Source organism: Epinephelus moara, chromosome 13 (assembly GCF_006386435.1).
Source record: "Epinephelus moara isolate mb chromosome 13, YSFRI_EMoa_1.0, whole genome shotgun sequence".
NCBI classification, from domain to species: domain Eukaryota; kingdom Metazoa; phylum Chordata; class Actinopteri; order Perciformes; family Serranidae; genus Epinephelus; species Epinephelus moara.
In genome coordinates this window covers 1568022-1591397 of record NC_065518.1, presented here as the reverse complement: position 1 = coordinate 1591397, position 23376 = coordinate 1568022, and the positions used below count along the sequence as shown (strand labels likewise).

Here is a 23376-nt window from a genome sequence, read left to right as displayed (position 1 = left end):
GACATACGGGGCATGAGATATGCCCATTCAAAGTTTGACATTTCAATGGGTTGCTATAGCGCCCCCCTTTGGCCAATTGATGTAATATTGCTTCATTGGCATCCTCCCATGACCCTCTACCACTGTGCCAAATTTCACATGGATTGACCAAGTCAGTGAGGAGAAAAACGTGGAACACACACACACACATACAGAGGTTATTGGTCCTGACCACACCTCCAACAGCTTCACCCCCTTCCTTGGCTCACTAACACAAAGATCTCTCCAAAGACTTTTTCCCTTCTGTCTTTATTGATTATTTCAACTTTCAACAGAAGTCTTTGAATCTGAATTCAATTCCAATTAACTTTGTAAAGTTTTACATAGTTTAACGTGTTAAGAAATATTTTTTAGTCAAATATTTTTGGAGAATTTATCTTGAACCCTTGGAGATATTTTAGATTATCTGTGTCCTTTAAAAAACAGTAAGATGTTGTGTCTTAAAGGAAGTTGCTTTTAGACGTGATCTGTTTCTGTAAAATCTACTGGTTTCCTGCAAAACACTGGTATAAAGGGAACCTCCCGTCTAAACAGTGGGTGTAAACAGTAATGGATATAATGTGATGGACAAACTGACATTGTCCCTGAGGAACAAGGGGGAGACCTTCCAGTAAATGGGAGACATTGATCTCTTTGTTCCATTCGGTGAGGGTGTTATAACATCTGGATGAATCCAACATGCACAGAGACAGCAGATGAATAAACGTATTCCTCGCTTGATTTCTATGTTTTGTTGACGCTTGTTTACCCTTTTATTTTTTCACAGAATCAGCTTTGCAGAGATGATGACTTGATTGTAATCATCAGATTGTCTGAAATGTGATAATAGATCTGTTGCTGCTGTGTGACTCATTCCTTGTGTTGTGACCCTTTATAATCCCGCTCTGACTTTTTACGTTATGTATTTATTTTCACTGTGTGAGTAAACAAATAAACACAAAGTAAATAAATGTTGCAGACGGTCCCGGGCGGGTCCTGTTCATGCATTTGTAAACAGCATGTGCACAGAAAATGAAAATGCTCCACCACGGGAAATATTGTGTTAATGACCAGTATTAAAACAGAGCCTGAGTTTTATTCTGCTGACATTAATCACTGTTGGCAACAACGTTAAACACAGCACAGTGGCCCACGTGTCTTCAGCCAGTAAAAACAGGGTCTGAATTTAAAACACCTGCATGAGAGAAAATAGATTCTTACAGAGAAACATTTCTGTCTGCAGCTCTGAACCTGAATCCCCGCCCTCCCCTCCCTCCTCCCTCTCTGTCCTTTATTTTGACAGCTACCTGCTTAGCGCCGTTGTGCGATAATTCCTACAAAAACAAGACCTCTTTACTCAGCTAAATGTGACAGCGGAGCTGTCAAGACGAGCCCTCAGTGCTTCAGTGTGCGAGGCAGAAACTAAACACATCATCTGCCTCAATCCATGACTCACTGCACATCACACCATCAATTACAAGGTTGTGTGTTTACACTGTAAAAGCTCCAGTTAACTGAGACGATCAAACAAAAATCACTGCAAGCTTCACACACAGATGAGATCATGTTCAGAGGAAGCAGGAAGGCAGCGGAGGAACTGTTAACAAGGTCAGAAAGAGAAGATCAGTACAGCATCTACAACCAGAACCACACTGCAGGTCATGTTATAGAATAAACATCTGTTTCTTTCTTCTGCTTTTCCTTTAATTATTTATTTGACATTTTTCGTGTTAGTATGTTATTTGAAAGTAAACATTAGTACATACAGACAACATTTTTCCTTTTGATTTTGAAATGTGTTACTGGAAGATACATGTTGTATTCTTTGATGTTCATTAAACAGCGATGTCATGTGGGATGAGTCAAATATTTGGGACGAAACAGAAATAAAAACTAAGTGCGTATAAAAATGTGCCAGTGAACTGATATTGTTAAGAAGATGAGTGGGACGTTTAAAGCCCAGTTCAGACCAAACATTTTAGAACGTTGCAGAGAAAAGTGTCAGTGTCACCTATTTTATTAATATACAAATTACAACCTTTATTTTATGACTAATATTTTGAATAAAATTAAAAAAGAAAAAAAAAATACTGTTATTTATATGACATTTACACAAACTAGAAAAGCACTCAGAGAGTGCAGACCTCCGCCAAGTAGGTGATACTCCCTCCCCCTCTGCATCAGATTTTGCAGCCTGCATCACAATCAGGTTATTTGCATCACTATCATTATGAGGTTATATATGCCTTCACCATGGAGACACTGTGGTGTATTTATTTCGTTTTTATTTTGTACCAACACAGAATATAATATGTTTTTTTGTATTTTCCAACACAGAACATTAATTTCAACTTTAGAATTACAACAATATTTAGCAAGTAGAACAAGAACTTTAGAATTACAACAATATTTAGCAAGTAGAACAAGACGTGCTTTCCGGCCACCAGATAGCGCTATTTTCACTGTCTTTAGAAACTGGAATTGCTGCTGAGGTTGTCAGACGATAGACTTTTTTATTATTTTATGCACTTTGCTTCAGCCGATCACCACCAAAAGTTTATCATCTGTTCCTTGTCCCATTATCCACCTTTCCTGAAAATTTCATCAAAGTTTTTGAGTTATTTTGCAGACAAACAAACAGACAAACGCCGGCGAAAACATAACCTCCTTGGCGGAGGTAAAAAGCAAACACAAAACCCTGTAAAATAACTTTTTTTTGGGTGGCTTTTTGCACCCATGTGAGAAAAATCAAACTGCAGCTATTCTGCTATTTGCACCCATCCCTACAATGCGTTATTATGGATCAGAAGCGGTTAGGATTTATTAGGGCAAAGAAGTCATGGTTAGAGCTGGTATTAGCCAATCTTGGATATTTTCTGAGATTAAAGTGGTAAATTTTAGAGCTGCCAAATGTTAGTCGGCCAGATTTCATTGGTCACCTAGCTGCAGGAAAAAAACAAACAAAAACGTGAAACTCTATGAGGAGCTGCACCTCGTCAAAATAAATCCAAACCTATATGACTGGAGCATGTGTGACTTTACTTTGAAAGGACAGACACAGGAAGTGTCCACGCTCAGCAGTCAGACAGGAGTCAGGTTAATTTCCAGGGCTGGTACCTGCGGTTATTCCACAGGCTAGTTAATAACATGTCGGGCAGGAAATCCAAAGTGTGGGATCATTTTGAGAAGGTGAAGGACGAACCCAAGGTGATATGTAAACTCATCTTCATTGGTCGACTACAAACATGACGTATCATCTGAAACATGGAAGTAGCTACATGCCCATTAGCCCACAGCGTCATTAACAGGCGGCTCGCTCAGTGTGTGACGTGCACTTGGAGATAAAATATAGGCCTATATTAATGAAGGTTCATTAGTACGGTTTGTATTTCTCTGTAATGTAGCATTAGGACCAACACAATCTATCAAGGTCACTCATTTATCTCTGATTAAACTGGTCCAGTTTTATGACTGTAAAGAGTTTTTCATCTTCAGCTGGACTTCTGCTCTGATCGAGGTGTTGACACTTTGTGTGTTAGTGGTTATAAAGGAGTAAAGTAGAGAATCAAAAAGGGAGAAGGACGTCAAAGGGACAGTGAGTAGAAGCAGAGTCCACAGGCGTGGCAGAAAGAGAGGGCTGGTTTTAAATTTACCTTTCTGCCTGGGGAGCCAGAGGTGCAGGGAGGGGTGGGGGTGGCCTTTGGTTGGGTGCTGTACTGTTTACTACAATCTTTTACAGGTGCTCTCTGAAATATCTTTGATCCGGGGTGATTGTATGAAAGAATGTGGCAGAGACATGTTATCACACCAACATACAGCAGCACAAATCAGCAACATGAACCTCTGTGTAACTAAGAAATCAGTCATTTACCTCCAGCTCGGCGATAATCTTCTCTTCCTCGTTGTCCTCGTCTTGAATGGCGGATGCTGCGATCACAGGCGGGGTCGAGGCAGGTCGAGGCGTGTCACAGGGGGTCCGCCTCAGCTTCACCAGAGTTTTGGGCATCTCGCCATCTTCTTCCATCTGAAAGGAGAAAACAAAGATGTTAAATAAAGCTGATAAATAACGAGCACGCCAGACTAAGCTGTCACAGCATTGTTCATCTTTAAAGGTTATCAGCTGGATCCTTCACAGCTGTCTGCACCCCCAAATTCAGCTTAAACAACCAGTCATTACTTTCAAACTGTTATTTTAAAGGGGACCTTTCATAGTTTTTCTTATTTTCTGTCACATTTATAACATTATCACAATGTGAGATGTTCACATAATAAGTTCACATAAACACAGCCAGAGTTTCACATAATAAGGTAAATGTATGTAAGAGTAATCCCTGTGAGCAAAAACTTTCAACACTCTACTTTGAGACAAACTGACGTCAGCTTGTGACGGATTTCTTGATATGGTCGTCTGCTTACATTACGTACACTGCTACATGTAGCTACATGCTAACGTCAGGAAAACACGTAATCTTGGTTGTCAATATTTATTTCTTCAGGATTTCAGATCATATTCCTGCTGGAACATGTCCACTTGTGTTTAGAAGCTTTTATTGGTAAATTTTCACAGAAGAAAGAGCCACTGTTCTCCGTCTCAGTCATTGTTGTTTCAGCTGCAATGACAGTGATTGTGTTCACCAAAGTGAGACAGATGCAAGGTCATAATGACCTTGACCTTTGACCACAGAAATCCAATCAGCTCATTGTTGAGTCCAAGTGAACACTGGTGCCAAATTTGAAGAAATTCCCTTACCGCATTCTTGAGATATCATGTTCACAAGAATGAGATGGATGAGCTCACAGTGACCTTGACCTTTGACCCTTGACCACCAAAATGTAATCACTTCATCATCAAGTTCAAGTTAAACTTTGAGCCACATTTGAAGAAATTCCCTCACGGAATTCTTGAGATATCAGGTTCATGAGGGTGAGACAGACGAGCTCACAGTGATCTTGACCTTTGACTTATGACTACCAAAACTAATCAGTACATCATTGAATCCAAGTGGACGTTTGTGCCAAAACTGAAGGAAGTGGACATTCTTGATATATTGTGTTCACAGGGATGGGACAGAAAACCTGAAAACATAATGCCTCCAGGCGCAGCTATCGTCAACTTGGAGGCATACAAATATACAACACTACTATATACGTGCGTGATGTGGACCTAGTGAAAGAAATACAAGATGAAAGGCAGTGATACTGTGAAATCATAGCACAGTTATGGATGAATAAATTCAAAGAAGATGAAAGATGTCCAGGGTCAGGATGTTAGTACCATGTCAACAGACGCAAAGGTTGTGTATTCAACATTCAGAGCATTAATAAAAACAGCAGATCTTTATTTGCTATGTGAAGATAAAGTTCAGTAACAGCGTTCCGAGTAGGGCTGCAACGATTAGTCGACTAATCGATGACTAATCGACTATTAAAGTAATCGGTGACTATTTTAGTAGTCGACTAATTGGTTTGAGTCATTTTTCATAGAAAAGTACTATAAAGTACCCAAAATACTCTTATTGCAGCTTCTTACGTTCAAATATTGGCAGCTTTACACACTCTCCCATGACGGTGAACTAAAACTCTTTGGCGTGAGCACGAAACAAGACATTAGATGACGTAATTTTGGGGTTTGGGAGAGACAGGCCGACATTTTTCAACATTTTAACACATTTTTCAATGAAATGATTCGTCGACTAATCGAAGAAATAATCGACAGATTAGTCGACAGTGAAAATAATCGTTAGTTGCAGCCCTAGTTCTGAGCAGAGAATTAAGTCATGCTGCCTCTGAATTAGGGCTGTCAACAAATATTCTAAATTCGAATTTAAATTTGAATTTGAAAAAAAAAATGGACCTTCGAATGTGAAAATTGATATTCGATTGTGGAGAAAAAAAAAACACCACCGCAGCTGTCCTCTTTGCGAGGGGGCGTTGGCCTGGGCCGCTGCACTGAACACACTGCATAAGGCCACACCACCCGCGGAAGTGCTGCGAAGCGCAGCGCACCGAAATTCTCGCACGAGCCGGAGCACTTCCGTTCACATCAGACACGCGTTTCTCCACGCTGGTCGACAAGCATTTCTGCTCCCAGCTGTTGTCTCCGTCACCCGGCTTGACACATTCACTCGTGGCTCGCGCAGAAAATAGACCAGACGCCGAAACGATTGCTGCAGGGCGCACGCCGGCCACGGAGCTGCGCGTTGCGGCGCAGCCGGTGTGGATGACACAATCAGTTAACATGGGCGCCGAAAGGAAACTGGCTTCGCTTCGAGGCTATTTGCAACGCTTCCGCGGGCGGTGTGGCCTGACGGGTCAGAGAGCGGGGGCGAGCGAGAGGTCCGCGGTCGTTTATAACGTAATGTTATAGATAATTGTTTTATGTGTTTTAATGTGTAGGTATGTAAATGTTTTCAAAGACGTTTATGTTGAAATAAAAATACCTACAAGTAGTTATGTTTCCTTGTATTAATACATATACACGTATGTTTCCTTGTATTAGTTTGCCCTCTTGTGGACATAATGCGAAAAAAAAAAAATTCGAATGGTTCGAACCTCTAAGTTATTTTTAGAAGGAATATTCGAATGTCAATTTTGACAGCCCTGCTCTGAACATGTTGTAATCGGAGCTTCTCTGTTCTTTGCTGTGGTAAACAGTCCAGTGGCGTGTGCATGTTACTGCATGTGCTAGCTCATTGGGTTGCTCTGCACTGTGCTCATACTGCAGTCACTGCTGATATCAGGATGGCATTGTTGTGTAAGCATGGTGCCCATGTCCCTTTGGTTTCCCCCTGGTTATGACTGGTAGCTCTGTCAACACTGTTACCATTGTTGGCACTTTTAGCACCATTAGCTGCTAGCTCAACCACCTCCATGTTGAGAACTATGTGCAGTCAACCTGAATCTGACGCTGAATCATAGATATGCTCTGAATGTCACAAACAGCTGCTTTCAAAGAAACTCTGATCTCTGTTGAAGAATCAGAAACAGACAGACTACACTATTGTAGAGATCCACTCTCTTCAGATTATCTAGTTTACCAAGAAAGCTTCGACACAACAAGAGAAACAGAATCAGAGGCGTCCTGTGGGTGTGCTGTGCTGAAGGTCTCACAGGACAATAGACTCTCTTGTTGTTGAGCGCTCAGTGTAACAGTGATGTGATGCTGATAGTTGGCAACACATATTGTTTGTGCCACACACTGACAGAGAACCAGTGACACACAGATCAACTCAACAACCCCAAAAATGAAACCAAGAAAATCTCTGAGCTGATTCTGAGTGTGATTCATCTCTGACAGAAGCCTCCCTGCACCATGGAAACTATTCAACACATCTCACAGACCTCACACTGACCTTTACTGTGAATGAACCGCACTGAAAAAAATCTAATCTAATAAGGAACCACTTGACATTTGATGGTCGAGGTCGCTGAGGAAGGTTCCAGCACCTTGTTGAATGAACACTTTGAAGGATTCAGACTGTTCCGGAGACAAAAGTGAGTTGGACTCAGCAAGCATGTCCACAAAGGGTGAGCAGGTGGATCAGGGAGGCTTTGCAGCAGCAGCAGAACCAAAACATAAACCTGCCTCCAGCCAACATGACATGTGAGAGCAGCTTTCTTAGTATGTGGGTCAGAGTCCAACATGTTTCTGTGTCTCTACACACAAGACCACTGAGACTGTATTTCCAGGTGAAGCTGCAGATCTCAGACAGCTAGAGGCTCCCCTGACTCAAAGTATCCAGGGCTTAAAGAACATGCATGCGCCGCAGCTTCTTAAAGTGGCTTCTGATAATATTTTGGATCAGCTCCTGCAGGACGGTCTGTGCGAGATTTAGATTTATCAGCATTAACAAACACTGAAGCTTCTAACTGACAGCAGCACCATGGAGGTGTGTTTCACCTCAAATATCTCACTAAAATTAGACGCAGAGCTGCTGTTAGTGAAACTCAAAGCAGCACCGCGCTCACTGTCACATCATTAATTCAATCTGTTGTGTGTTTATTCAGAGGCTCCGCGGTTCACTCGCTCACAAGATACAAACCAGGTCAGTGTTTTAATGACAGCTGTCACTCCAGGAGCAAACACAGCTTTATTAACAGTACCCTAACTAACACTGTAGATCAGCAGGGAACAGCTTTACTTCAACCATAAAGGGGAATTACGCCCGTTAAGAAACATGCATAACTCTCCCAAATTAAAAAACTAGAGTGCTAGAACTCAAATCTGTGATGTCATAGGGTGCAAAGTCTGGAGCTGCTCCACAGACAATGAGTGGTGAAAAATGTTCTAGATCAATACAGCACTATAGAACGATTTAGCAGTAACGAGGTGATACAACATGTTACCAACAGGTTTATAGGTAATATATTATTACATTTACAGTGTCACGTCATGCGTTGCCACCCGACATAAACTATTGTTTTCAGTTTTTGTTCATCCACACGAGGGGCGATTGCTCTGAGACAACAAGGGAGGCTGAACTTCCCCTAAAATTTCATAGAATAAATTGTCAAATATGCACTATTGAATTTACATTAAAATAAGAATTTACATTGCATTAAACGTGCACTAGGATGTGTTTCACATCACGACTATGATGTTCAAACGTCAGCTGTTTATCACCAGTTTTCAAACGCGACCTCCCTGTCATACATTCTCGTGTCAGCACGGTGGATGCGGAGCCTCCAAGCATTCCTATGAGACAGCGCTGAGCAGGTTTTTTCATGCAGTAAAGCGAGACGCTCATTGGATAAATGCAACAAGATCGTCACTTCCAGGGAGGCTCAGCTTCCCTGGGACTTAATGGAGCGGTGCGTGCATGATGATTGGAGGAAGTGTCTAAAAGGCTGAACCCCTTTGTGATTGACAGTGCTTCGCATTTCAAGCTCAGTCCCATGCGGATATTTGCGAGTGGAGTCTTCTGATAGAGTGCCGTCCGGAGTTCCTTATTTCCATAAGCGATATCACTCATTTTCACACCCATCTGAAAATCTTTGAGGTATGTGTTGCTGTGGTTCTATGGCGTGGCGAGTGTGGTTGATAAAAGGCTTCAATTAAATGTTCCTTTTATAAGTTACTGCCTCGCTGCAGTATGACACATTTCATGATGTAAACTTAAAGTGAGCTTCCCCTGTTTGAAAGACCAGCAGCCGCCACTGATCCACACTGATCTGCTACCTGGATGTCACTTTAGATCCCACTCTTACATTCAGAAGGCATATTAAATGTATTGAAATATAACATAGCTAACTTTGGACATATCAGGAACTCGTTAACAGTCGAAGCCTCTGTGACATTTTTGAATGCTATGATTTTATTTTATTTTCATTATTGCATATCATGTTGGTCTCAAGTAAACAAGACTGTCTTAAAACCAATAAGCTCACTTCATAAACAAGCCTTGAAAGTCCTGGATAGGAAATCAAGACAGTAGCACCATTGTGAAATTCTTGTTAAGTATAAAATGTTAAGTTTTGATAATTTAATTAGCTCATGTGTGCACGCTTGCACGCGATACCAGCGAAAGCACGTGAACACACATGAACGCGGTGCCCGTGTCTCACGGTCTCGCGCGCAAGCGTGCACACGTGAGCGTGGTGCCCAGAGAGGCAGTCAGAGCTACAGGCTACAATGAGGCTAAAAACAGAGTTCAAATGAGGTTTTTCCAAACAACTTTTTATGTCGGGGCTTCAGGACACTTGGATCACTACGGACGAGCAGTATGGAGATATTTTGTGGTTTCAATTATGTGTTTTTGGACGTTTGAATCTGGGGCGCCGTCAGCCTCCATTAGGTGGAGTTGTGTTGCTACCTCCTCTCCCCTTGGATCTCTGCAAGTGATGTGAGGACTCTAAAACTTCACCTGAGCCTCCTAGGCCTCCTAGGCCTCCTAGGTCCTAGGTGACAGTGACAGCAGTCAGGGGAACGTTTTCTGTGTCAGAGCTGAGAAACAACAGAATGAGGCTCATTTGTGTGTAAAAAAAGAAAACAAACATTCTGTGTGTTCATAAAATCAGTCTCCCGCTCACTGTCTATGAAGCAGCTCCAAAATTTATACTCTATGACATCACAGTTTGAGAGTTGTGTCTCTGGTTTCTGGCTTTTAGAGAGAGCAGCTCATGTTCACAAATATTAATTGAACTCTCCTCAGCCACAGCATATTGGAATTCTTCATTTAGGTGGTGTTAAACTTTCTACTTGTACTTGTCTGTCATCTGTCTCTTTACCTGCTGTTTTATACTTGTAGTCCAAAACAGCTCAGAGAGAAATGTACTTTTTACTGAGTTATGATTTCTGCACACAAAACATAAACATCTCATAAAATATGAGCTCATTCATAAGCACATGCCTCATGCACAGCACTGTCAGTCCTCATAAGGTGGTGCAGGTGATGGCAGGAAACATCAGACTGATAGTAAATAGATGCAACCGCTGAGCTCACCTGCTCCCAAAAACGGTTCTGAAAGTGTCTCACCTTCATGTTCTTGTTGGTGACGATGACCTCTCCGGTGCGGTTGGTGGTGAGGCCGTGTGCCGACGGGAAGCTTCTGCGAGGTGGAGGTGGGGGCGGAGACTTGGAGGGTTTCTCTGTGCGATACCTGGCCACGTTGAGATCCACTGTGAACAGAGGACGACACAAACAACATAAATCATTTGTAAAAGTTTTCCTCATCACGGCTTTATTACAACACAAACACACATCAACCCACCTGACCCTCGATGTGAACCAGCCCCCTCCATGCTGTTCAGCTTCTGGGCAGCCAGCTGCACTTTGCCAGGCTGCTGGTCCCCGCTGGGTGTGGTGGTTGACGTGGTGGTGGCTGTGGTCCCAGTGGTCCCCGCCGCAGGAGAAGTCGCTGTGGTGGAGGTTATTGGGATGGTGATCTGGGGCTTGGGGGGCACTGCAGGCTTGTTGATGTGCCTGGCAGCGAAGTCGAGGTCCGGGATGGCCTTCATCAGCTCGGCCTGGGTCTCTTCCAGCAGGCGATTGATGTCCTGGGCACTGAACTGGGTCAAGCTGGCACGCTTCTCCTCCCAGTCCCGCTCTGCCGCCTGACACATATACAAACACAGACAAATGATGAGCTGCAACATATGAAGGACGAAAAATGACACAAGTATCAATCAATAAATAAATAAATGTATAAACAAATAAATACAGGAACAAATAAATGAATAAATACATTAAAAAATCAGGTACTGAAATAAATAAATGCATTTATAAATAAATAAATAAATGCATTTATAAATAAATAAATGCAGAGGGCCTCCAAAATCATTAACATACAGACAAAGAAATACAGAAATAAATAATTGGAGAAAAATCTAAAAATAAAATTAAAGATGTCTATTTATTTATGTGCTGTGTAATTATGAGCTATGTATTTATTTATTTATTAATGACTTTATCTGTTTACCTCCATATTTATTGCAGCATTTATTTATTATCTTATTTATTTAATTAGTTATACTGATTTGATTTTATTTATTTTTCAGAATTAATCATTCTTTTATTTATTTTTTATTTGTCCCTGTATTTATTTATTTTGTATTAATTTACACATTTATTAATGAATGCATTTATTTATTCTGCAATTCTTTTAATTATTCCTGCATCTATCTTTATATTCATTGTTATACATTTATTTATTTATTTCACTATTTGTTTATTTTTATATTTACTTGTACATTTATTAATTTATATTAATCAATTCATTTATTTTTTGTATTTATTTATCAGATTATCCCTGTGTCTATTTTTACATTTATTTGCTTTTTATTTATGTATTTATTTCAGTATTTATTTATTTATTTATTTCAATCTTTATTTGTATATTCATTTTTTATTCTTTACTTAATTAATTGATTTATGTTTATCCCTGTGTTTATCAATTACTATATATGACTATATACATTTATTATATCTGTATTTGTTTATTCCTGTATTTATTCATACATTGATTTATTTAATGATGCCTAAGTTATTTTTCATCCTCCACAGAAACACACAAACGACATGTGGGCCAAGCTGGTGAAACATAATTAAGACACATTGACGCAGTGTGTTTTCTAATGTTACACTGATGAACGGGTTTATAAACCACTTCCTGCAGCTGCTGTGTGCACAGAGTCTAAATAAGACGTTTAAGCACCTTCAGATGTGATTTCAAATGTAAATGGCCAGCTGGCTAATCCCAACGTATTTACAGCGCTGAATAATGAGCAGTGTTAGACGATCAACAGAAGAACGATCTGAGAATGAAGACAAACACAAACAGTCAACATGTGATTACCAGTCTGACTTCAGCCGACACAGACTTATCAGCAGGACGTCGACTCGGCAGCTCATCGAGGACCCGGTTTCTGAAGGTCATCGAGGGCTGGATGTCCTGCTCGGGGCCCGAGGTGTCTGCGTCGCCGGCGGGCACGGGCATCCAGTTGGCCAGGCCGGCGCTGGTGCTCAGGTCAGTGAGGCTGAGAGGAGGACTGTTGAGGATATCCAGGTCAGAGCTGCGACTCATGTCCTCCGATCTCTTCTGTGATTGGCTAGAGAGGTCTTCAGGGCCCTTCCACACTCCCTCTGTCACTTGTCTGTAGATACAGGAGGAACACAAGAGACTACAACACACAGAGGACAACATGGCTGTATTTCTGTATCTTTACAGTCAACATACTCCACACGTGTTCAGTCATCCTGTGCAACCATCAGTCATGGACATACAGTGAGGTATACATTAAAGGTGTACGGAGATTCTGTTTTTTCATGTTATTTTATTTGTATTATTTGTATTATTTGTATCCTATTTTACCACTCAGTCACTTTATTTTGCTTTTTTTCATCTTGCTTCTGACTCTTGAGCTGCTGTAACGTGTTAGTTTCCACCGTGTGGGATTAATGAAGTCCTGAACTTTGTTAAAGAAGCAGACTACAAGAAATAAAACACTCAGTTTACTCATTAAGTGTTGTCATTTCCATTTTAAAGGCTGTTTTACAGTAAAGTGATGTAATGTATATAGCTACATAGCTACATACGGAGCGGGTCCTCATCTGTGGAGATCACCATATTGCACCGTCATGTTTCAACAGTAGCCCAGAAGGGACAAACCCAACACTGACTCTAGATGGAGACATTCATGCTTTCAGGTAGAAAAATGACAGAAAAACACTGATTTCATTCATTCATTCATTTCATTCTGTTTCATTCAGTGTTTCCACCAGCTTTAATCAGCTGGTCTGTTTGTTTTAAAGACGAAGAGACCTCTGAGGATAATTCAGCTCTCTGTAAAAACCTCCTGAACACTGAACACTGAAGGAATTCTGACCGGGAGAAGTTTCAGCTGGTTGCAATCTGCAATCCTCACCACTAGATGCCACTAAATCCGCCTAAATCTTAGGCCTTGTTTACACGGATACCGATACAAATAAAAACAGATTTTTATCTATCCCGTATTTAAAAAATTCCAGGTTTACACGATCAGTTGTGAAAACAATATCCCTGTTTACACGAAAACACAAAAATGTCAGCTTTTTGCTGCAGTTAGCACGCCAGGCTGTAGGTGGCGATACACCATATGTCAAACACCACAGAAGGACGTTCTGCACATGCACAGTGATTTGTTTTCCTCTTAAAAACAATGATAAACTACATTTTAACCTTATGTAGCATAGTTAGCTGCTGTGCACTTACTAATATTGGACACAGCAGAGCTCATTCATTCCATTCATTTTTAAGCTCGTAAGTCGTCCCAGAAGTGCTAACAAAACGTAGACAACCCGGCATATATCCACCATTGTTGTTGTGGTTACCAGGCGCCTAATGGGCATGTGCAAACTGGGTTGTAACGCCATTGTTTTCTATCCTGTTTACACGTCTCCACAGAAATGGATATTTTTAAAAACTTTCACTTTGGAAGCCGTTTTTGAAAATTTCTGCTTTTGTCGAGAAAAACGCCGGTTACGTGTAAATGATGGGTGCAAACGCAAAGATAAATACCGTTTTCAGAAATATATGGAACCGTATAAACAGGCCCAGAGACACTGAACCTTTAAGTACACATGAGCTACCTTTAAAATGCCTGACAAACTAGCAGTCCTCATACTGAAGTGCTTCATTTCATCCTTAAAACTATTTACTGACCTCATCCTTTCATCATGATTTTATTCAATGAGTTTGCAGCTTTGTTTGCAGTCGTTGTCGATCACTTCACATTTTGCACTGAATAACAGAATATTCAGCAGGGCTGAGTTAAAACCTTTAAACTGTCAAATGCCACAAGGACATCAAAATTAAAAAACAGGAGTCTCCTCCAGTAAAACCAAATGTTTTCAGCTTTCTTGCCTCCATCACGGGCTTGCCTAGGGCGCCAAATATGCTCGATCCAGCACTGTACTTATACTGTAGAAACAAACTTGCTTCTTGGGATCTGTATGCAACAGACAGCACCTAGACGAGGGAAAGTTAGGCGTGACGTTTGTTAATTTGATGATCTTGTACTGAGGCTCTGCGCCTCGCTGTGTGTGTTCTCAAAGCCTGCTTTAAATATTTAGTCCATTTGTAATCCTGTTTACTGATTCTTCTATCAGATAGTTCCTGATTTAGACTCCAGTTTATTCAGGCTGAGCTGCTTGTGTTCAGATATTTAACCACTGCGAGTGTTCGCTGGATTAAAAAAAGGCTTTTGTTGCACTGGTTCTGATATCAGCGCTGAAGCTCTGGGAAGGTATCAGCACTAGAATAAAACATTTGCAAAGATACAGCGGCCGACACAGAGGAGGATTCTCAACAACCTTGTTAACAACGTGCTTTGATGAAACGATCACCTCATCTCGGATGCTGTCTGATGAACTCGCTCTGACCAGAACATCTCACTATCAACGGCATCAGCAATCGTTAACACGGTAATGGAGAGTGACGCTCTCACTAAACCTCCTCTGATGTATCTCTCAGTATTCACACAGCACATTTTTCCTGCAGCATTATTTGATGCTTCGTTTGTACGTCAGAAATAGTTTTTCATCATTCATAGAAACACAAAACGAATCAGCAGGAGAGGAGCAAGACTTCTGTTATAAATGTCTTAAATGTTTAACTCATCCTCAGGAGTTCTTCGTAAGGTCTGTTCTGCCAGGATAAAAAGAGTTTTATCTCAGTTTTAACATCAATTTTTAGACAAATTTTAAATGTGGATATTTTTCTTTTAAATGACAGAATCATATTAAAACACATTTATCCTTTATTATTATTCTTTAATGTAATTCTGTTTAGGCAGTTTTAGCTTGGTGTCACTGGGCAAACATCCCACATTAAACTCTGAGAATATTGAAATTGAAGTGATCTGAGAGAAAACTAGACTTCTGCACCTCCTCTTGTCTCTGTTTTCAGGCTTTAGAAAATCTAGCCTGTGACATGAGACTTCAATCACAGGTCATTTCAGAGAGAAGGTATTCCTATTGGCTGTTCTACAGATGCAGATGCTTGTGCATGTTCATTTAGTGAAAGTCTGATTCAGTGTTGGAGAATCCTGCAGAGAAAGTTGCTATACCAGAATTGGCAACAACTGCCTACACTGCAAAGCAACCCAAAAACAGTGAGAGGTAAAAAATAAAATGTGTCAATATCTGCAAAGTGTTTCAAAGATGGAGAGAAACTGTTGCTGATAGTTTAGCCTTCTGCTAACTGGAGCCAAAGGCTAACAGCTGCAGATTCAAGTTCACATTTACGTAGCCTAGTTAGCTAGAGCCCCAAATCACAGTGTGTTCTCCACCTCACTCCCCGCCACTAAAGCCTTCGTTGCTGGGAGTAGTTGGCAAGCTAACATTAGCCACCTCACCGTCTGTCCTCCCCTCTTCCCGCCGCTGTGAACCACCGGAGGGAGTGTGGGCAGCAGCTCTGCGGACGGATCCCCTGTCAGCAACTGCAGCAGCCCAGACCAGACAGCGCAGACCCCAGCTACAGAAGACCAGACAGCCGCCACTTCCCTCAGGAAACTTTCTGTTGCTGCAGTTACACAAATAAGAGACAGCGCTGCTGCTGGCCACCAACCTGCTATGACACCCAGCGCTGGAGGTTTATGCTGGCTGAATTTAAGCTGCTTCAGCCACTGAGAAAAAGTCCATCTCTGGAGCTGCTGCCCGCTCTCTTCACAGGGAGGCAGTTCACAGTGGCGGGGAGCGAGGAGGAGGTGGCTAACGTTAGCTTGCTAATTCTTGCCCATAAACAGGTAAACACAGAGAGAGGTCAGGGCAATGAGGGGGACAGTGAGTTAATACACCGTGTGAAACAATGACATAACATTAAATAAATCAATATACAGGAGACACTGGGTTACTGTATGAAACATGTGCATATGACCGTGGTCGTCTGGTGGGAGGGGCTTAGGACGGGAAAGGGAGAGCTGCAGGAGGAGGGGGGATTTTCAAATTCTGACTTTTTTATTCCTTTTTCAGATTTCTGTCTATTTCAGCTTTAAATCCATGTTTATCTGAGTATCTGTCGGTAAAAGTGCCGTCGTACACGTGTGTCTGTGTTTTTTGCATCTTTTAAAATAATTGTACTTTTTAATGGGCAAGCAAATGAAAAATAAATAAAAACATGTTTATATTTCTCAAAGTGAGGAATCAGGTTGTGTCGACCCAAAACTCAAGTATGACATGGATATAAAAAAAAAGTCAGAGTCAGGTTTGAGTCTTACAGCAGGCTAAGAAATAAAAAACAAACTCCATAAAACATCAACAAGAGAAAAAACAATGTTTGCAGGTTGACCTGGTTTATTAAGACAGTATCTGAGGAGAGTTTGATCTGTGTACCTGCGGAGCGTGCTGAGTGCATCGGTCATGGTGTTGCAGCGCTTCAGCAGAGCGTCCAGGCGGTGAGGCTCCTCTTTCAGGAACTTAACAGCCTCCACCTCCACCCTCAGCACCACCCGCATCTTACTCTGCAGGCTGGGGAACTGGTCTGCACGGGAGGCACAGAGAGAGACAGAGAGAGAGAAGGGATGAGGAGGAGAGGACGACAGCGAGGGAAAGACAGATGGATGAAGAGGAGAGAGCGGCATTGTCACAAGGATGTGTTGAGATAATGATGTGTGGGAGAATGGAGGCGGGGGGAGATTACAGAGGGGAAGACACGATGCTGTTTCTGTTGCAGCTATTCGAAGCTGCTGGATTTTCCTGTCATATCCAGAAGGAGGATTCAGTGGAGGTCGGCCAAGTCAGAGAGAAGGGCATGCTAGACGTAACAAAAACACAGCCTGTGTTGGTCTGTGGGTGTATGTGTGTGTGTGGACACTTCACAGCCAGTTTCTCAAACGCTGGACGCTCTGCTGTCCTGAGAAACCGTCCAACTGCCACTCAAACGCAGCATCAAAGCACAGTGTCGGACACTGGGAGTGGTCAGCACACATTATCATAACGAGGCCCCCTGGAGCTTCAAAAGGAAGTGCTCATTAATATTCAAGACGGAGAGAGGAAGTACACAGGTCAGAGCTGCAGGACAAGAGGCCAAACCTGAAACTTCATGAATATCAAGAAGCCTCATAAATATTCATCTGGGACTTTGTATAACATCAATTTTACAGACTAGACAAACCTGGAGCCAGCTGCACAAAACACCTTAAATTAAGATTTTCCTTTAAGTCCTAGTTAAGGTTTCCTCATAATAAAATCCAAAGGTTTAAACATTTTCTCCTTAGGGTTTTCCTTAAAGTATTCACTTAAGTATTCATGGTTTTCTTCTTGTCGTGGTCTTATACTTAAGGAATCCCTCGACCACTAAACAAAACACTTAAGGTACCCCTGACTCTAACTTAACTTCAATATGACTGAGTTTATGGTGATAAATAAAAACACTAACATACCCTGAGAAGAGTTTCTGTGACTACGCTTTTGATTTTGAACCATAGATTTGACTGAATAAATTTTCGTTGCTTTTCCCTTCAGTCGTTTTCTGTTTTCTGGTATTTGGGATCAAATGTACTTTGCAGTTTGTGCTTTCTGTGATTGAATTCCTCCAGAGGTTTAATCTTTTCCTCCTCTGACCAATAAGTTTTTCTTGTCTTCTTTTTACCATCTAACTACGAACCAACTTAGTGAGACAATAACAGAATCATGAGTCCAAGCAAACAAACAATCTCCATGGAAACTTGTACCGCTGTAAAAAAAAATTCAACGCAGTAAATTAGTTTACAATTTCCTGAGTCAACTGTGTAAGTCCCTCAAATACCCCTTAAATCTTCCACTTGGTATTGAGTGCCCTCGTTTGTGAGATAACCCTTGATGAGGGAGGTGAGAAATATTAGAGTAGAGATCTTTCCCTAAGAAACGAGACACCACTTCATGCAAATTGGCGTGGCCCACGTGCAGGCATACGTCATGCGTAGTAGCGATGCAAGATAGCGATAGTCATTCAGGTTTGAAAATGGCGGCTCCAGCGCTTGTGTTGTGGCGTGTGCTCTGTTTATTCTTCTCCGTCTGATGAATCAACAGAGAAGAAATGCTGAAAACAGGAGGCGCCGACGACGTCTTCTAGTTCTGATCGATTTTGTTCAGGTAAGTCGATTTGTTTAAATCTTTTGACGCAGTGTTCAACTGAGTTGCTGATGAGTTTATGTTAGTCCAACCATCCGTTGTTTGTATGGCCTACATTCTGATCGTACAGTAACAAATTGTTTTCCAAAACTTGCTGAAGTTGCTGACTTCGCAAGGTGTTTCATCTTCCATTTTGTTGGAAGTGTGGGTCGGGGCTCCCTTGGAATCTAGGGTGAGTTTTAAGTGTTGAAAACCACTTCCACTACCTCACTTATGTTTTGGGACACCACGAGCCTAAACGTGAACGCACACAACCAAGTGCAAGTGGGTATTTCTAGGGGAAGTGTGGGTATTAGATCAGACCCTAAGTCTTAAGTGTCATACGTAAGGAGAAAACTTCAGATGCGCAACTGGTCCCTGGTACTTAAAACTACAGGCCAGCCACCAGGAACTATGGACACGGGGACAAAACTTTCACACAATTGAGAACTGATACAAATGATCAAAAAAACCTCTAAAATTCCACATTAAGACACCGAGACCGCGAGAAACACCTACAAAAAAAACATGATCTGATTTGGCAAGCTTTTCAGAGACTGGATGTTGAGTACTTCAGAACCACCACTGCTGAAGTGTACGTGATACACAGGTATATGTCGTAGACTCACAAAGACAAAGCTCCAGGATTTCTATAAACCCACTTAAAAATGTGCAAGGCTACACAACCATACAGTTTTATGACACAAGTCACACAGTGTTTGTTTTTGAAAATATGGGGTCAATAGATGTGGCAGAGAAAAGACTGAAGGATGGAGAAGATGAAGAGAGACTCGTCATCTTTCCACACCTCCACCCTGCTGAGCTCAGTGCACAGTGTGTATGTGGGTCAGCAAGAGAGACGAGAAAGAGAGATGTGCTCGGAGCAGGAAGGTGTTAGTGATCGGAGCACAGAGGAATTTAGCAGTAAAGTTATGAAGTCGTAGTAAATGTACGGAGTAGGTTTCAGTTTGACATGAATAAACACTGCAGCTCCTAAAGACCTACATAACGTTCCAGTGTTTTGTTTCTCAACTGCTGTCTGAAGACTTAGGGTCCGTCCCAATACTCACACTTCCCCTCAAAATTGGCCCTAGCCTTTGTTTTTGCATGCTCCTGTGAAGGGCGAGGGTGTCCCAAACTTTAGGGAAGTGGTTTTCAACCCTTAAAATCCCCACTTAATTTGAAGGGCCGTGCGATGCACACTTACGAACCCATCTCAACATTGTGAAACCATCCCGCCAGGTGAGTTCCAGGAAGATGGCAGCCTCCATGAGAAAGCCATTGCACAATTATAAGTACTATTTTCCCAAATAAGCATGCAAAACTTCCAAAATATGTTGGAATGTGTTGTTTCTGCATATGCATTGTTATCTGTTAGCGTTGAGTTAGAATATGAACGCTTGAAAATCGCTAATTCACAATGTAGCTGACATGAACATCTACAGAGTTCTCCGTGCAAGAAGCCTATGTTGACGATGCGCGTGGCGTAGGTGAACACGTCTGTTACGCTAATTTGCATGAAGTGGCGTCTCAATTCGTAGGTGAAATTCCCCTCAACACTACCCCTTCGTCGTTGAGGGGAATCTATCTGACGAGCGCGCTTGAAACTTGAAAAAAGGGAAGAGAATTGGGATTGGCCGTTATTCAGTTCAGTTTTGGGGATGTTCCTCTCAAATTGTAATAAATTACATATAACTAGTTACCTTCATTTGAAAGTAATAAGTTACTAATTGTGTAGAGTAATCAGTTACTTATTACACTACTTTTGTGTTACTTTCACCAAAGTGAGCTCAGAACTGATGTTGATGTGAAATGGATGAGGGTCGTGTTGTTTCACAGCAGTTTATTATTTCAGATCCAGTGCTGCAGGTCTGAATCATTCATGTGTTCACATACAGTGGTTATTAAAATGAAAAATATAATAAAGAACCATTAAAAAGCCCAGACTTGTTTAAATAAACGAATATCCTTGGACACAGGGAGGGTCAGGCAGACAGAGGATTAGAGACTGATAATAATGACAGATTGGCTGTCCGTTATAATGACGAGCGTAAAGGGCGGTGAGGATGGAATCAGGGATCTTAATTTCAATTTGTCATCATATTTGATGATGAGTGTTTCTTTATAGTCGGGGAGGAATGGTTGAATTGAAGTTAAATACATATGTTTGTATCTTTTTTGTGGGATTAAGACTTTGAACATCATTAAAACCTTTTTACAAAAAAGAAAAATAAATTTGTCCATCGCCTTTTTGCTCCCGTCACATGCTTGGTCTCTCTGGGGTTTTAGCCACAGTTCACTCTGTATCTTAACATCAGTGGCCAGCACATGTGAGCTCTGCACATCTGACCCCGCTGCTGCTACTGTGAAAATGTTGCAGTCAAGTTCAGATTGTCAGTGATGTAAGTCAGTGAGTAAAGTGTTGTACCCCTGACCTCTGCATGCCCTCTCCTAAACCCTTGGGCTAAGGCCCTTTGACCCCTCCTGACAGCAGGCCTGTTGATCTGTGACCCAAAACTACAGCTGCAGCACTGCACTTGATGTATGAGCAGTGCAAACACACTGGTTCCTACTGTAGACAAATATTTACATTTCTAAAAGGCTCAATGATGAACAGCTGCTCACTGCACTTTTTATCAAACAAAGAGGAAATGATGCATTTGTTGGGGACTATTTTCAGCGGCGGATTAATCCCCTCTTGGTGCTCTGGTGAGTATTTGTGTCAGCAGCAGGATGGTGTTCGTGGGATTGAATATAAATAAACTACAGTGAGTGTTCATGTGTTCACCCAGTGCAACAGGGTGACTCACTGATGTGTTTAAATAGTTTGTGGACGACAATAGAAGCTGTACAGCGCAGTGGAAGGAGATATATCAGGCTGTGATACACACATAATGCTTATTAGTGGATACGTTCACTGTGGGTTTTGGTGTTTTAATGGGATGTTTACGATGAGAAGAAAGAAACGTGCTCGTGTATAATGAGGCTGCAGCAGTGGTTGAACAGCGGGGGGGTTGGTGGTGGTGGTGGGGGGGGGGGTGTACACCAGGCAGTAGTTGGACTCTCTGAAACCAGCTGCTCTTAAATTTGATGCAATTTAAGGGTACCAGCACCGAGACTGATGGAAACAAACGTGCAAAATGACTAAAGCGCCTCAATAATCTCTAAAACACACACAGGAGGTGAAACCAACACTTACTTTTGAGCTCAGTGAGCGTCTCACCAAGCATCCTCAGCTCTTTGCTCTTCTGCTCCACATCCTGCTCCGTCACCAGGCCGTGATTCACCGACGAGTTCCTCTGCAGCTCCTCCACCGACTTCTCCAGGTCACTGTGGAGGTGCAGGTCACAGATTCACTCAGTGCTGTCTCTGTGTGTTCTCCACACCAGCAGACATATGACCTTTTGATTTAATGTGCTCGTTAGATAAACCAGTGGCGCTCTGAACTCACTGCAGCTGCTGGATGAGCAGCTCCTCCTGGTTCAGGTACTTGAGTCTCTCCTCCTCCACCAGGAGGCGCTGTCTCTGGAGCGGGTCCTCCTGTGTGCGCATGGCGTCCAGCATCATGAGGCTCAGCTCGGACTCCGTCTGCCTCAGCAGGGACAACACTGAGTCCTGGTTCTCCAGCTGGGACACCAACACACCTGGTTAGTTTTACCTGTCCGTCGTTTGACACTGTTTTTACACTAATGTTCTGTAACACAACAATCGTGCCATAACTTCAACTCGATAAAGGTTAAAATGTTCAGTTGTAGTTGGAGAGCTGTTGATTCAATCATATTATAGAACCTCTCAGACATTAGACACAGCCCAAGGTGCTTTATATAAAGGGCTAGTCAACCCTGTCCTGAAGAAATGTGTGTGTGTGTGTGTGTGTGTGTGTGTGTGTGTTACCATTTTACTTTGGGGTATTTAGCATTGGAACTTTACCGACTTTGTTTAGTAACACAAACAAAGTCTGGGCCCAGATCCAAGTGTGAACGCTGTGTACTGTACACAGGCACGGTGCCCATGTTGGTGCCCAGGTCCAGTTGAAAAGGCTTTCTCAGGCACGGTTCATGTGTACTATGGTGCAGTGCACATCAGGTGTGAAAACTAACTGCACTAAAACACGAAGTGGAGTTTTTAACTGGTTATGAAACCGTCTAATTTTAACACTGATGCCTCTGTATCAGACGTTAGCACAGCCCGCTGCTGCCTGCAGGATGTGAGCACACGGCTACAGAACGATATCACTAATGTGAGAGCTCAGTAGCAAGGGACTGGAGACGAGGGCGCAACTGTACTTGGTCATTATACGAGTCAGTCGCACCTGTTTGTAATATGAAAATGTGTCAATTCAAGTTCAACCTATTAACTGGTAACTGAGGGGTGAAATCACAAAAGGACAGTGTGACGTTTGCAGCTGCAAATAAGACAAAAAGTGTAATTGTGTGTAATTCTTAAAGCACCGACAAAGTCCCCGTCCGGACCAAGTATGGAGCATGGACAGGTAGCTGGAGAGGTGCCTCCAGAACCTGCATCTCATCGATCAGGACCTGCAGCTCATCGGTCAGAACTTGCACCTCATCGGTCAGAACCTGCAGCTCATCGGTCAGAACCTGCAGCTCATCGGTCAGAACCTGCATCTCATCGCTCAGAACCTGCAGCTCATCGCTCAGAACCTGCAGCTCATCGCTCAGAACCTGCAGCTCATCGCTCAGAACCTGCAGCTCATCGGTCAGAACCTGCAGCTCATCGCTCAGAACCTGCAGCTCATCGCTCAGAACCTGCAGCTCATCGCTCAGAACCT

The 23376-nt window shown here is 42.2% G+C and overlaps 2 protein-coding genes across 2 annotated transcripts in view; both read right to left on the bottom strand.

Annotated features, from left to right (window-relative positions):
* srcin1b (SRC kinase signaling inhibitor 1b) overlaps positions 1 to 23376 on the bottom strand; it is a 183511-nt gene that overhangs the window by 810 nt on the left and 159325 nt on the right. Inside the window, exons 11-18 of the mRNA XM_050059518.1 lie at positions 22036 to 22211; positions 21784 to 21914; positions 16827 to 16974; positions 12313 to 12637; positions 10729 to 11071; positions 10494 to 10636; positions 3890 to 4042; positions 3672 to 3773 (exon numbers count right to left, since the gene is read on the bottom strand). Coding sequence (XP_049915475.1) covers positions 3672 to 3773; positions 3890 to 4042; positions 10494 to 10636; positions 10729 to 11071; positions 12313 to 12637; positions 16827 to 16974; positions 21784 to 21914; positions 22036 to 22211 — 1521 coding nt within the window. The remainder of the gene's footprint in view (positions 1 to 3671; positions 3774 to 3889; positions 4043 to 10493; positions 10637 to 10728; positions 11072 to 12312; positions 12638 to 16826; positions 16975 to 21783; positions 21915 to 22035; positions 22212 to 23376) is intronic.
* Positions 1 to 23376, bottom strand: part of plaub (plasminogen activator, urokinase b) — a 396726-nt gene that overhangs the window by 334588 nt on the left and 38762 nt on the right. The gene's annotated exons all lie outside the window — the stretch shown is intronic.